The sequence below is a fragment of the Cherax quadricarinatus genome, chromosome 1 (assembly GCF_038502225.1).
Source record: "Cherax quadricarinatus isolate ZL_2023a chromosome 1, ASM3850222v1, whole genome shotgun sequence".
Taxonomy (NCBI): Eukaryota; Metazoa; Arthropoda; class Malacostraca; order Decapoda; family Parastacidae; genus Cherax; species Cherax quadricarinatus.
The window spans coordinates 84,183,477-84,199,841 of record NC_091292.1 but is presented as its reverse complement, the minus strand read 5'-3'; the positions used below and the strand labels follow the sequence as shown (position 1 = coordinate 84,199,841).

The following is a 16,365-nucleotide window of genomic DNA, read 5'->3' as shown; positions in this document are numbered from 1 at the left end:
TGTTCCTCGTGTCCATCTCACGCTATGCAAAAACTCAATGCACATAAAAGGCCCTAAAATCTGGAATTCATTACCTGTAAATATAAAAGAAACACTACCTGTTTATAAATTCAAGTCTCTTCTCAAAGATCACTTACTCACTCAAAACCAAATAAATACTGAATAACTGAACCTTATAAATTGTATATCCTATATGTTACTCACAATTATATCACACAAATGTTAAACCTAGGACCCAATCTAACCTTGTTATTTTTTTAAATACACTACCTAACAGAATACTCCATTCAACTGAATGTACGGCAATGCATGCAACCATATGACCTGTCTTTGTAATACTCATTCGTGCTTTATAGTTATCTGTTTACAATAATGTTTTATCACTGATTTCATCATTGCTTAGTTAATCTTAAGTTAATTTTAAGCCAGCCCGTAATGCTATGCATATAAGTGGCTTTGGCATACTGCTCTTACCTGTATTTTTTTGTACCTCTGTATGTATGCTAAAATTACTAAATAAATAAATAAATAAACTACACAAACATTACTACATATCAACATCACTACACACAAACACCACTACATATCAATGTCACTACATATCAACGTCACTACACACAAACGTCACTACATATCTATGTCACTACACACAAACAACACTACATATCAACATCACTACACACAAACATTACTACATATCAACGTCAATACAAACAAACATCACTACATATCAATGTCAATACACACAAACATCACTACATATCAATGTCATTACACACAAACATCACTACATATCAACGTCAATACACACAAACATCACTACATATCGTCACTACACACAAACATCACTACATATCAACGTCACTACAAACAAACATCACTACCTATGAACATCACTACACACAATCACTACATATCAACGTCACTACACACAAACATCACTACATATCATCAACACCAATACACATTTATATATCATTACACAACTATACACTTCAACACCATCACTAAACATCAACACCATTACTACACATCAACACCATCACTACACATCAACAACAATCACTACACACACAGTATACTACACATCAGGGCCAGGAGCTGTGACTCAACCCTTGCAACTACCCTTAGGTAAGTTCATCAGAAACTCTGTCACTATATATCAACAACACCATCACCATTACTCTTCTTCACAACAACTCATCCAAAAGAAATATTTGTCATTGCTTTTCACTATCGCAGATGTATGATTAATATTCAATAATTGTAACTTGACTATATAACTGTTTGACTGACTATTGAGAATATATCTCAGGGCATTTTCTCAGTAAATTTTAATATTCAAGTGCATTCCTGACTGTATAAATAGTTTACTGACTATTGAGAATATATCCCAGGGCATCTCTAATGAATCTCTAATGAATGAATGAATGAATGAAGTAAATTTTAATATTCAAGTGCATTCCTGACTATATAAATAGTTGAATGACTATTGAGAATATATATCTAGGCATTTTCTTAGTAAATTTTAACATTCAAGAACTTTCCCTTGACTATATAAAATAGTTGACTGACTAATGAGAACATATCACTGGGTGTTTTCTCAGTAAATTTTAATATTCAAGAACTTTCCCCTGACTATATAAAATAGTTGACTGACTATTGAGAGTATATCCCTGGGTGTTTTCTTAGCAAATCTATATATAAATCAGTCGACTGACTGGATAAGCTTGCGTGCTCTCTTTCACCGCGGATGCTTCTTCCTCAAAGTCCGTCACTTAAAGAATGGACTGGTTCAAGGTACGCTCTCGCCGACTTCGGGAGAAATCTGTTGATTCCAAGTGGATTCTGGAAAATGAAAAGCACCTTAAAATTAAGGACCTTGGTTATGGAGGGTGTGGCAAGACCCAGCTCTGGAATCTTCCAGGACATGACACACCAGTGGACCTCAAAAACATCTTCGATCCTAAAACCCGAGAAACGGATTGTCTGTGCGAGGCCCAGATCTTGGAGAAACTCAACGGTGCGGGTGGAGCTCCCAGACTTCTGGGTCTGTCTCCTGAGATAAGTTGTTACTTTATGTCTTTTTTGGGATTGGAGGACCTTGAAACACTCAGCCACAACCAGGAGATAGGTAGGGAAAAATTAGATGATTTGTTTTGGCTAAAAGCCATTGAAAGAATCATCAAGAATTTGATTAACATCCACAAAAAATTCATTGTGCATCTGGACCTTAAACAAAACAATGTAATGGTAGACAGAACCGACACAAAATGTCCAAAAACCTCTATAATTGATTTTGGACTTTCAACTCATCCAGGCCAACCTTGAGTTTATGGTGACTATGAAAAGAACTGCATCGACAAGTTTTTGGAGTTCAACCCCTGGACCTGTTAAGAAGCTGCTATGGGCCAGCCTGTCACAACGAAAAGTGATGTGGTGGGAGTCGCCCTGCTCATCAAACAGGTTATTGGAATAATGGATCGTAAGCCCCACCAGCTGATGACCATGGCCCTGAAGGGCCTAAGCCGGGACCCAAAGGAGAGACCTGGCCTGAAGACGTACCTCTGAACAACACTAAAAATCATTAAACTCTTCACTGCCAAATTTGGTTGAGTTTGGATTTCTTTTGTTTATTATTTGTTACATATTACCAAATTTGCTTGAGCTCGGATTTCTCTTGTTTATTATTTGTTACATATTGCCAAATTTGGTTGAGCTCGGATTTCTCTTGTTTATTATTTGTTCCATATATCGTAAACAGAAAAAAAAAAAGGAACTTGAAGAGCAGCCGCCTCCACGTGGCAAGTTCTGGGTACCTTGTGTAACTGAGAGTACTTGGACACTCATGTGTGACTGATGCTACATGACCAGTCATGTGGGAGTGCCGAGTACACGATCAGTTACACAAAGTAGCTGAGAGCTGCTCACACCATATAATGTCTGGATCTGGAGAATATGTTAAGATGGACAACATGTGTATTTCTGGACAATGTAGTGCCTATATACTAAGGTACCATCACCTGAGAACCATATATTGAGTTCGCTGGCAAGAGTTTCTCTGAGAGGCTTTACGAACAGGCAGAACAGACAAGGGGATGAGAGGGTGTCCCTTTTGCACCAGTTCATGAGTCAATTTCATGTTTCTCAAACATGAGTTTAGAAGTATCACTATAAGAGGGAGGGGGTAAAGGAGGTTTTGTGGGCAAGGGCTTGGACTTCCACCATATGTGCATGAGTGTTAGGAGTGAATGGAGATGAATGGTTTTTGGGACCTGACAAGCTGTTGGAGTGTGAACAGGGTAATATTTTGTGAAGGGATTCAGGCTCACCCGGTAAACTTTAGTTTACTTGTATTTGAAGGTTTGTTGTTTTTTTCACTATTTTATTTTTTCACATAACTTATGTGGCCTATGAGACCAAAGTAAGGTGCAATGTACATATATACACTCGTTGTATACAACACAATAAGCACACAAACATAATTATCAATATATTGTTTACAAAACTTGTTTACAAAAACAAACAATACAAAACATTGTTTATTATTATTGTTCTATAATATATATACCAATATACAGTCACTGAACATATTCCTATTAGTTCTGCAGCTTGTGGAACTCTGAAACATGGTGTCATACACAATGGTGTTTTATCTTTCTCCCTCATTCTATCTCTTTCAATCTGTCTCTCTCTTTCTATCTGTCTGTCTATCTCTGTCTCACAGGTACACATAAATACAAGTATACATAGTATAAATTACCTAGGATAACCCAAGAAATCCAGACAAAGTGCTATACTCTGCTTGAAGATGTGAGTAAAAGTGATGACACAGTCTTGTGGCTCTCTGAGACAGAGAGCTAGACGGATAGACAGATAGACAGGGAGCTTGACAGACAGACAAATAGACAGACAGAAATGTTAGTGTACCAGTACCAGTGTACTAGTGTTCCACCCTCCTCCTCCTCTTCTTCCTCTTCCTCCTCTTCCCCCTACTCTTCCTCATACTCTTCCTCTTCCTTTTCCTCCTACTCTTCCTCTTCCTCCTCCTCCTCTTCCTCCTCCTCCTCTTCTTCCTCCTCCTCCTACTCTTCCTCTTCCTCCTACTCTTCCTCCTCCTCCTCCTCCTCCTCCTCCTCCTCCTCCTCCTCTTCTTCCTCTTCCCCCTAATCTTCCTCCTACTATTCCTCTTCCTCCTCCTCTTCCTCTTATTCCTCTTCCTCCTACTCTTCCTCTTCCTCCTCCTCCTCTTCCTCCTCCTCCTCTTCTTCCTCTTCCCCCTACTCTTCCTCCTTCTCCTTCTCCTCCTCCTCCTCCATAGTGTAAATTACCAGGAGTCGGCAGCTGTCAAAATGACATATTGTCTCATTACTCACTCCCCCCTCCCGCCTGTCAAAACAATGGGGTCGGATGCTGCTTCCCTTCCTCCATTCTATCTAATTATCTTTCTCCCTCATTCTATCTGTCTTTTTATCTCTGTCTCACAGGTACACATAAATACAAGTATACATAGTATGAATTACCTAGGATAACCCAAGAAACCCAGACAAAGTGCTATACTCTGCTTGAAGATGTGAGTAAAAGTGATGACACAGTCTTGTGGCTCTCTGAGACAGAGAGCTAGACGGATAGACAGGGAGCTTGACAGACAGGCAAATAGACAGACAGAAATGTTAGTATACCAGCAAAAACAAAGGGAGGGAGATGTTTATCTCATCTTTTGGCATCAGCTCTACCCTCATTTACCCTCATCAAACGTCAGCACTTATCAGATGTTATCTCCCCTTATCTTGTTACTGTCATGGGTGAACATTTATTATTACCTATTATTATTATTATGTATTATTATTATGTATTATTATTATTATGTATTATTATTATTATGTATTATTGTTATCATTACGTATTCTTCTTCTTCCTCCTCCTCCTCTTCTTCTTCCTCCTCCTCTTCTTCTTCCTCCTCCTCCTCCTCCTCTTCTTCCTCCTCCTCCTCCTCCTCCTCTTCTTCTTCTTCTTCTTCCTCCTCCTCCTCCTCCTCTGCCTCCTCCTCCTCTTGCCTCCTCCTCCTCTTGCCTCCTCCTCCTCTGCCTCCTCCTCCTCTGCCTCCTCCTCCTCCTCCATTCTTGGAACAAGTTTGAAGAGCTTGTAGTTCATAATCACTATCACTATCATCACCAATGCTCACATCTGAGTCTGGGATTTTGGAAAATAGGAGTTTCCTCTTTGATTCTGGTACAACTGAACATGAACAAGATGGCCCAGCACCAGAGGTGGAAGGCTGTGGGTTGTCTGGGTTTTCCTCACTATTACCCATATTATGGTCATTAGTTTCGGTCAAAACCTCAACAGAACCTTGAAACTCATCTTCACTGTCACTTCCATCTGTATTAGAACTGTCACTGGGGAACAAAAGTGTCCCAATTCGCCGAGGAGTGAGGAACTTCTTACCACAGGGCATGGTGGAAATTGTGTACTATGATGGCATTCCCACAATGCACCACTGGGTCCCAGATTTTTTTCCTACTGCGCACACCCACCACACAGACCCATTCTCTCACATCTAGGCTTATCAGCCTTTTCCTGTGAGATTTGAGGCCGCTAGAATTTATGCGTACTAGTACGACAAAAACCCCTACGCATAAGACGTACTAGTACGACCAAAACCCTCAAAGGGTTAATTGAGCTATGTGTAGAAAGAAATTTGGTAATAAGTAATACATATTTTATGAAAAAGAGGATAAATAAATATACAAGGTATGATGTAGCACGTAATGAAAGTAGTTTATTAGATTATGTATTGGTGGATAAAAGATTGATGGGTAGGCTCCAGGATGTACATGTTTATAGAGAGGCAACTGATATATCGGATCATTATTTAGTTGTAGCTACAGTTAGAGTAAGAGGTAGATGGGAAAAGAGGAAGGTGGCAACAACAAGTAAGATGGAGGTGAAAGTGTATAAACTAAGGGAGGAGGAAGTTCGGGTGAGATATAAGCGACTATTGGCAGAAAGGTGGGCTAGTGCAAAGATGAGTAGTGGGGTGGTTGAAGAGGGTTGGAATAGTTTTAAAAATGCAGTATTAGAATGTGGGGCAGAAGTTTGTGGTTATAGGAGGGTGGGAGCAGGAGGAAAGAGGAGTGATTGGTGGAATGATGAAGTAAAGGGTGTGATAAAAGAGAAAAAGGTAGCTTATGCATAAGAGGTTTTTACAAAGCAGAAGTGTTATAAGAAGAGCAGAGTATATGGAGAGTAAAAGAAAGGTAAAGAGAGTGGTGAGAGAGTGCAAAAGGAGAGCAGATGATAGAGTGGGAGAGGCACTGTCAAGAAATTTTAATGAAAATAAGAAAAAATTTTGGAGTGAGTTAAACAAGTTAAGAAAGCCTAGGGAAAATATGGATTTGTCAGTTAAAAACAGAGTAGGGGAGTTAGTAGATGGGGAGATGGAGGTATTGGGTAGATGGCGAGAATATTTTGAGGAACTTTTAAATGTTAAGGAAGAAACAGAGGCAGTAATTTCATGCACTGGTCAGGGAGGTATACCATCTTTTAGGACTGAAGAAGAGCAGAATGTAAGTGTGGGGGAGGTACGTGAGGCATTACGTAAAATGAAAGGGGGTAAAGCAGCTGGAACTGATGGGATCATGACAGAAATGTTAAAAGCAGGGGGGGATATAGTGTTGGAGTGGTTGGTACTTTTGTTTAATAAATGTATGAAAGAGGGGAAGGTACCTAGGGATTGGCGGAGAGCATGTATAGTCCCTTTATATAAAGGGAAAGGGGACAAAAGAGACTGTAAAAATTATAGAGGAATAAGCTTACTGAGTATACCAGGAAAAGTGTACGGTAGGGTTATAATTGAAAGAATTAGAGGTAAGACAGAATGTAGGATTGCGGATGAGCAAGGAGGTTTCAGAGTGGGTAGGGGATGTGTAGATCAAGTGTTTACATTGAAGCATATATGTGAACAGTATTTAGATAAAGGTAGGGAAGTTTTTATTGCATTTATGGATTTAGAAAAGGCATATGATAGAGTGGATAGAGGAGCAATGTGGCAGATGTTGCAAGTATATGGAATAGGTGGTAAGTTATTAAATGCTGTAAAGAGTTTTTATGAGGATAGTGAGGCTCAGGTTAGGGTGTGTAGAAGAGAGGGAGACTACTTCCCGGTAAAAGTAGGTCTTAGACAGGGATGTGTAATGTCACCATGGTTGTTTAATATATTTATAGATGGGGTTGTAAAGGAAGTAAAAGCTTGGGTGTTCTGGAGAGGGGTGGGATTAAATTTTGGGGAATCAAATTCAAAATGGGAATTGACACAGTTACTTTTTGCTGACGATACTGTGCTTATGGGAGATTCTAAAGAAAAATTGCAAAGGTTAGTGGATGAGTTTGGGAATGTGTGTAAAGGTAGAAAGTTGAAAGTGAACATAGAAAAGAGTAAGGTGATGAGGGTGTCAAATGATTTAGATAAAGAAAAATTGGATATCAAATTGGGGAGGAGGAGTATGGAAGAAGTGAATGTTTTCAGATACTTGGGAGTTGATGTGTCAGCGGATGGATTTATGAAGGATGAGGTTAATCATAGAATTGATGAGGGAAAAAAGGTGAGTGGTGCGTTGAGGTATATGTGGAGTCAAAAAACGTTATCTATGGAGGCAAAGAAGGGAATGTATGAAAGTATAGTAGTACCAACACTCTTATATGGGTGTGAAGCTTGGGTGGTAAATGCAGCAGCGAGGAGACGGTTGGAGGCAGTGGAGATGTCCTGTTTAATGGCAATGTGTGGTGTAAATATTATGCAGAAAATTCGGAGTGTGGAAATTAGGAGAAGGTGTGGAGTTAATAAAAGTATTAGTCAGAGGGCAGAAGAGGGGTTGTTGAGGTGGTTTGGTCATTTAGAGAGAATGGATCAAAGTAGAATGACATGGAAAGCATATAAATCTATAGGGGAAGGAAGGCGGGGTAGGGGTCGTCCTCGAAAGGGTTGGAGAGAGGGGGTAAAGGAGGTTTTGTGGGTAAGGGGCTTGGACTTCCAGCAAGCGTGCGTGAGCGTGTTAGATAGGAGTGAATGGAGACGAATGGTACTTGGGACCTGACGATCTGTTGGAGTGTGAGCAGGGTAATATTTAGTGAAGGGATTCAGGGAAACCGGTTATTTTCATATAGTCGGACTTGAGTCCTGGAAATGGGAAGTACAATGCCTGCACTTTAAAGGAGGGGTTTGGGATATTGGCAGTTTGGAGGGATATGTTGTGTATCTTTATATGTTTATGCTTCTAGACTGTTGTATTCTGAGCACCTCTGCAAAAACAGTGATAATGTGCGAGTGTGGTGAAAGTGTTGAATGATGATGAAAGTATTTTCTTTTTGGGGATTTTCTTTCTTTTTTGGGTCACCCTGCCTCGGTGGGAGACGGCCGACTTGTTGAAAAAAAAAAAAAAAAAAAAAAAAAAAATTCAGGGAAACCGGTTATTTTCATATAGTCGGACTTGAGTCCTGGAAATGGGAAGTACAATGCCTGCACTTTAAAGGAGGGGTTTGGGATATTGGCAGTTTGGAGGGATATGTTGTGTATCTTTATATGTGTATGCTTCTAGACTGTTGTATTCTGAGCACCTCTGCAAAAACAGTGATAATGTGCGAGTGTGGTGAAAGTGTTGAATGATGATGAAAGTATTTTCTTTTTGGGGATTTTCTTTCTTTTTTTGGGTCACCCTGCCTCGGTGGGAGACGACCGACTTGTTGAAAAAAAAAAAAAAAAAAAAATTCAGGGAAACTGGTTAGTCAGACTTGAGTCCTGGAAGTGGGAAGTACAATGCCTGCACTTTAACAACAGAGTTCCGTTCCTAAGACCACGCCAGTAAACGAATTCGTTGTTAAGTGAGGAGCATACTATGATGGTAGTGGGTTTGTGTCAACCATCTTTGATATTGTTTTAATGTCACCTTTGCACCATTTATAATATTTCTGATGTATTTTTAAATGTTTATACAGTAGTGTACTGTGTATTCTAATAAACAGAATGGAGGAAGTCAACTCTATTATACATTATTTAGGTACTCATACTAGTCAGAGAGCCCATTGTAACTCTGAGGCCTTGGTAAACGAGTATGTCGCTAAGTGAGGAGACGGAGTATATATAGAAATATGTATATTTTTTAACACGGCTGTTTCCCACCAAGGCAGGGTGACCCAAAAAGAAAGAAAAAACTTTCATCATCATTCAACACTTTCACCATCACTCATACATAATCACTGTCTTTGCAGAGGTGCTCAGATATGACAATTTAAATGTCCCTCCAAACTGCCAATATCCCAAACTCCTCCTTTAACCCTTTGAGGGTTTTCGTCGTACTAGTACGTCTTACGCGTAGGGGTTTTTGACGTACTAGTACTCATAAATTCTAGCGACCTCAAATCTAGTGGGAGAAAGCTGGTAGGCCTTCATATGAAAGAATGGGTCTATGTGGTCAGTGTGCACAGTCTAAAAAAAATCCTGCAGCACACGGTGCATAATGAGAAAAAAAAAACTTTTTCCATTTTTTTTTAATAAATCAGCGACTTTGCAGTGTATTTTCGTATAGTATTTATTGTTGTATTCTAGTTTTCTTGGTCTCATTTTATAGAATGGAAGACATATTACTGAAATTGAGATGATTTTGACTGGTTTTACAATGAAAGGTGCCTTGAAATTGAGCTCAAAGTAGCAGAAATGTTCGATTTTTACCAAACTTCAAAAGTAAACAAATCGTGCCAAGCGTGCAATACACGTCAACTGGTGAGTCTAATATTCTTTCACAAGTGCACCAATAATATTTATACCATTTTTTACACTAATGCAGTAGTCTGCATAACAGTAAATCTTATATTTTTTGTGAGAATAAAAATTCAAAGTGGAAAGCAAAAGAATATAAGAGGGGCCTTGAGACGTGACTAATGACTAGAGGAAATGTCATTTTAGTGCCAGGAATGTCTTTCTTGTTTATTCTGGACCCTATTCCGAAATTGGCATCTTTTGAAATTTGTGTGAAATTGGCAAAATTGCTAAATTCTGACCACTGTACTGGATAGTTGAATTTATAAATGGGTGGTTTCTTGCACCCATTCGATAGAAAAAATGGAGTTCTAGCGAAATATTCATGTTTTTTGTCGACTAGTACAGTGAAATTGGCCGAAAATGGGGCTCAAAGTGGGCAAAATCGCCGATCCGTAAACATCGCCGAGACCGCTAACTTTGCGAGAGCATAATTCCGTAAGTTTTCTATCAAATTTCAAACTTTTGGTGTCGTTATGATCGGGAAAAGATTCTCTATCTTTTCATAAGAGAAAATAATTTTTTTTTTTTTTTAAATTTGGCCGACCCTGAGAACGAGTTTCGGAGAGGGCCTGTCGACCCTCAAAGGGTTAAGGAAAATAAGATGATTTTATTTAAAATGAAATATTAGTGTCTTTATGTATAGTGTATTACAATGTGTGTTATGAATGGTTTAAAAACCCGACAAGTTGAAGATTGAGACACTTATGCAACATATAGGAATCTTTATTCAGGAAGCAGAAAGGTGTAAGGAGAGGAGGATTTTGAGGTAATAAGTCCCTCAGCCTGGAGTCGATGTGCTCAGTCCATCAATCTTGTAGAATGTACAGCATAGGGCCGTAGACGTGGCTTATATACTGTAGTCAGGTGAGGCGAAGCAGGAATAGGTGAGGTCATAGTGGAACCATCCACCAGTCTAAGTAGGTCTTCGTCCAAAGGTTGGAAAAATGTTGAAGAATTCACTCGATGGACTGAACACATCGACTCCAGGCTGAGGGACTGATTACCTCAAACTCCTCCTTTCCTTACGCCTTTCTGCTTTGTATTGGACTGATGAAGCCACTGTGTGGCAAAACGTTTCCTGAATAAAGATTCCCATATGTTGCATAAGTGTCTCAACATTTTAATCTGTACAGCAATTAAAAACCTGTAAAATTTAGTTCAAGAAATTTGACTAGCTCTTGAGTGCTTTTTATTGAGGAGTCAGACATACAGTGCCACAAGACCCATCTTCACTTTATTTTTGTCACCATGGAACCACTTAAGCTCATGGATACGGCACATGTCCTCACTCTTAAAATTATACCACCAGAGGCGGCTCGTCCATAGGAGCTGCAGAGCAGTAATATCCCCAGATGCTCACTCCCATACGTACTACGTATTAGTATTACTATGGCATAAGACTAGAGAGACACTCTTAGTGATTTTGATGAGTACCTGCATGCCAACACAGTGTGTAAGTGTATTTAGGCACAGGTACACATAAGTACTGTTATCAGAGTACATATAAAATATGCAATAACTTTAACCCTTTCAGGGTCGGTGCCGTACTTGTACAGCTTCAGAGCCAGGGTCGGTGCCACACTTGAACGCGTAAATTCAAATCTAGCGAGAGAAAGCTGGTAGGCCTACATATGAAAGAATGGGTCTATGTGGTCAGTGTGAACAGTATAAAAAAAATCCTACAGTAAATAATGACAAAAAAAAAAAAACTCCAAACGTGTTTTTGGTTTAAAACAGTGAATTTGCAGTGTATTTTCATATGGTATTTATTGCTGTATTCTCGAGACATATTACAGAAATGGAGATGATTTTGATTGGTTTCATGATGAAAAAGTACCTTGAAAATGAGCTCAAAGCAGCGGAAATGTTCGATTTTTGTCGATGTTCAAGAGTAAACAAATTTCGCCAAGCGTCCAATACACGTCAACTGATAAGTCGAATATTCTTTCACAAGTGTGCTGATATTATTTATACCATTTTTTACAACAATGCAGTAGTCTGCATAACAGTAAATCTTCTATTTTTTGTGAGAATAAAAATTCAAAATGGAAAGCAAGAGAAATATAAGAGGGGCCTGGAGACATGACTAATGAACAGAGAAAATGTTATTTTAGTGCCAGGAATGTCTGTCTTGTTTATTCTCGACCCTATTTTGAAATTGACATCATTTGAAATTTGTGTGAAATTGGCCAAATTGCCAATTTCTGACCACTTTATTCAGTAGTTGAAATCAGTAAATGGGCAGTTTCTTTTACTCAAACAATAGACCAAATGGAGTTCTAACAAAATCATTATGATTTTAGTCAACTGGAACACTGGAATTGGCCCAAAATAGGGCTCAATTTGGGCAAAATTGCCTATGTGTATACATCGTCGAGACCGCTAACATTGCGAGAGCATAACTCCGTATGTTTTCCATCAAATTTCATACTTTTGGTGTCATCACCATCGGGAAAACATTCTCTATCATTTCATAAGAAAAAGTAATTTTTTTTTTTTTCGACCCTGAGAACAAGTTCAGGATCAGGGGTCTCGACCTTGACAGGGTTAAAACACTTGAAATTTTTGGAAAGTTGCCAAACATAATAGAGAGATGTGCTCACGGAGAATGCACACAAACTGGGTGGGGCGCGCCGTATTAGAAAGACAGCTGTATAGCGAGTTTTGGTCATAATTTGAAATCACCACATTAGTGGAACATCATAAGGTGAAATGCCATAAAGTGGGGCCCTAATGTATATGAGTCCTAGGCATACCTATTATAAGGTTTAATTGATAAATTATGCACAATAAGTGGAGAATTATCACTTTTTCACTGATGGGAAGCACTTCACACCTTCTCTTAGGGTTTGAAGAACCTGCCAGCTTTTCTACTTTTGTGCTTTAGGGCCACTATTTTGCAAAATTAAGAGGTATTTTTGGGCCACAGTAAACCATGGATAACTGAAACTGTAGATACCAAATTAATGGATAAAGGGGTTCTACTGTATTTCTTTAACACATTGGCCATCTCCCACCCAGGTAGGGTGACACAAAAAAAGAAACACTTTCACCATCATTCACACACAACTGCTGTCTTTCCAGAGGCACCCAGATACAACAGTTCAGATGTCACTCCAAACAGCCAATATCCCAAACTTCTCTTTAATGTGCAGGTATCGTACTTCCCACCTCCAGGACTCAAGTCTATTCTATCTAACCAGTTTCCCTGAATCCCTTCACAAAATATTACCCTGCTCACACTCCAACAGCTCATCAAATCCCAAAAATCATTCATCTCCATTCACTCAGATCTTACACACTCACGCATGCCTGCTGTATGTCCAACCCCCTTGCACACAAAACCTCCTTTACCCCCTCCATCCATCGTTTTTGAGGATGACCCCTTCCCCTCCTCCCCTCCACTACAGGTTTATACACTCTCCAAGTCATCCTATTATGCTCCATCTTCTCTAAATAACCAAACTACCTCAACAACCCCTCTTCAGCCCTCTGAATAATATTTTAGTTAACTTCACACCTCCTAATTTTTACAATATAAATTCTCTACATAGTATATATACACCACACATTGCCTACATACATACACATATGCTTGTAACCACTCCACAATGTCACTATTTCATTTTAACTAGAATACCTGCATAAAATTCAACTGAATACCTGCTAAATGTATTAGGCTCTGTTCTACCCTTTTTTCTGGCACACTGTTCTCAATCCTTTACTTTCAAATTTTATTTTTATACAGCAAAGAATGGGCATCTACTGTATTTATGACAAAATGTCAACAATCATCATCAAATAAAAGACTCACCTCATGAGTCTTTATTTTACATCTACAATATAAATACACAAGTTAACCTTTTGACTGTCACGGCCGTATATATATACGTCTTACGAGATACCGTGTTTGACGAATATATACTCATAAATTCTAGCGGCTTCAAATCAAGCAGGAGAAAGCTGGTAGGCCCACATGTGAGAGAATGGGTCTGTGTGGTCAGTGTGCACCATCTAAAAAAAATCCTGGAGCACACAGTGCATAATGAGAAAAAAAAACTGACCGTTTTTTTAATTAAAATGCCGACTTTGTGGTCTATTTTCGTATCGTATTTATGGTTGTATTCTCGTTTTCTTGGTCTCATTTGATAGAATGGAAAACATATTATAGAAATAGAGGTGATTTTGATTTATTTTACTATAAAAAGAACCTGGAAATGGAGCTCAAAGTAGGGGAAATGTTTGATTTTTGCCAATGTTCAAAAGTAAACAAATGATGTCATTGTCCAATAAATGTCCAACTAGCCATTCTAATATGCAGTCATGAATGGGTTGATGTTATTTATACAATTATTACAGTATTGCAGTAGTCTGCATAATAGTAAGTCTTCTATTTTTTGTTTGAATAAAAATTCAAAATAGAAAGCAAGAGTAATATCAGAGGGGCCTGGAGACATGACTGATGAACAAAGAAAATGTTATTTTAGAGCCAGGAATGTCTGCATTGTTCATTCTGGATCTTATTTTGAAATTGTCATATTTTTTAATTTTCATGAAATTGGCCAAATTGCAAATTTCTGACCACATTATTGGGTAGTTGAAATTGGTAAATGGGCAGTTTCTTGTACTCAATCGATAGAAAAAAATGGAGTTCTAAAGAAATAGCTATGAGTTTGGTCGACTGGAACAATGGAATTAGCCAAAAATAGGGCTCAAAGTGGGCAAAATCGCCGATTTGTAAATATCGCCGAGGTTGCTAACTTCGCGAGAGCATAATTCCGTCAGTTTTCCATCAAATTTCATTTTTTTGGTGTCATTACAATCAGGAAAAGATTCTCTATCATTTCATGAGAAAAAATTTTTTTTTCTTTTTTTTTTTTTAAATTTTGCGACACCAGGAGACACCTCAGGATTGGGGGTTGCGACAGTCAAGGGGTTAAGGTTTATATGTTGTAAAAACGACTTACCCCAAAATTGGCTTGATCACATTCCAGGGATATTGTCCATGCTGCCTGGGACTGTTGCTGTTTCAATTCACTCCAACGACGTCCCTATAGATAAAATGGGTATTGACTATGTTTTAGTGTAATACTGTATTGCACAGTATTTTACTTCAACTTACTGCCAGAGTTTTGGTACCAAACCCCAGCAACTTGTTGGTAATGACACTTAAATATCCCAAAGTACATTATTTTTATAGGGTATATACGTATTTATACAAATATGCATCAATATAGCATTTCTTAAAATATTTTAACAAGTAACTTTACAATATGCAGATAAAGTATCTGAAAACTGTTACTGATATAGTACTGAAGACAACTTTCTTCTTCCTTTCTAACCAAAATTACCTTACATCATAATTATTTCTTTGTAACAAACTATTACAGTACTGTAGCAAGGTAGCATATTACTGCAGGTAATATTTGAATTAAAAGCAAATTAAAAAGTGTTATGAGCATTATTATCAAGATTTTTTAACAGAACTATAATATTTTTTGTCGTAATGACTGAAAATAATCTATAGAGCAAATTTTAAAAACTGGCACTTTCATAGATCACCCTGAAGAGGTTAAGGTTTCAGAAGATGACACTCAGATCAATTATATCTAGCACTTTTTTTTCCCCCCACCAAGGTATATTACATTATTTGACAGCACACTGGAAGAAATAAGCATACTCAGAAACAAAGCCATGATTAGGATTCATGTTTAGGACATTCTTTAAGAGTCTACTTAGCAGGAAAAATTTAACTGAAAGATGATCAACAAGGCAGAGAGTTTCTTGTTGGTGTAGGATGAGCATTTCTTCTCTGTTCCATAAATCTGTCAAAAAAGTGGCCAGTTTAACCAGTACATATTAGAGAAGGCAATAAAACAAGAATCAGTGGAAGCAGTAGTAGTAGTACTTTTATATACAATATAACAGATTACTTGGACATGTAATATAGTTTATGGAAATAAAAGTACACCTTCTGACTTATCCAAGGTTGTCCCATTACACTGAAATTCATTTCATATTTACTAAAGCTTAGGTAGAGGATAAAAAAAATTCAGTGAAGGCATAGAATTTTTAGTTGTAAGCCAAATAATCCAGGTAAAGGGTTATCTAGAGAAAGTGTGCTATTAAGATTAAACACACAACAAATGCTAAAGGAATGGCAAAGATTTTACTAGAGATGTGAGATTAGGAGAGAAGAAAACATTTTAGCATAAGAGTAAGCTGAATTTATGAAAAGAGAACGATAGCCAAGATATGAGAATGATTTCCAAAGAAAAGAAACTTCAATCTCAAGAAACAAAATTACAAATGCAGAGGGAATGGAGGAAGAGAAACAATAGTTCAACTCTTAATAGTTTGTGTACTGTGGAAAAGTAATAAATACACATGCCACTGTATAAAGACTTGCAGTAAATAGAGAATGAAAATCTTATCAAAGAGAATGAATATGGACACAAGAAAAACAAGTAGGGAGTTCAATTCCATTTTGATTTGCAAGTTGTTAAGAGAAAGTGTTAAAAGAGACCAAAAGTCATTTAGCCGGAGTG

The 16,365-nt window shown here is 38.1% G+C and overlaps 1 protein-coding gene across 1 annotated transcript in view; it reads right to left on the bottom strand.

The window, feature by feature from the left end:
• Positions 1 to 16,365, bottom strand: part of thoc6 (THO complex 6) — an 87,863-nt gene that overhangs the window by 60,354 nt on the left and 11,144 nt on the right. Inside the window, exon 3 of the mRNA XM_053776761.2 lies at positions 14,785 to 14,868. Coding sequence (XP_053632736.2) covers positions 14,785 to 14,868 — 84 coding nt within the window. The remainder of the gene's footprint in view (positions 1 to 14,784; positions 14,869 to 16,365) is intronic.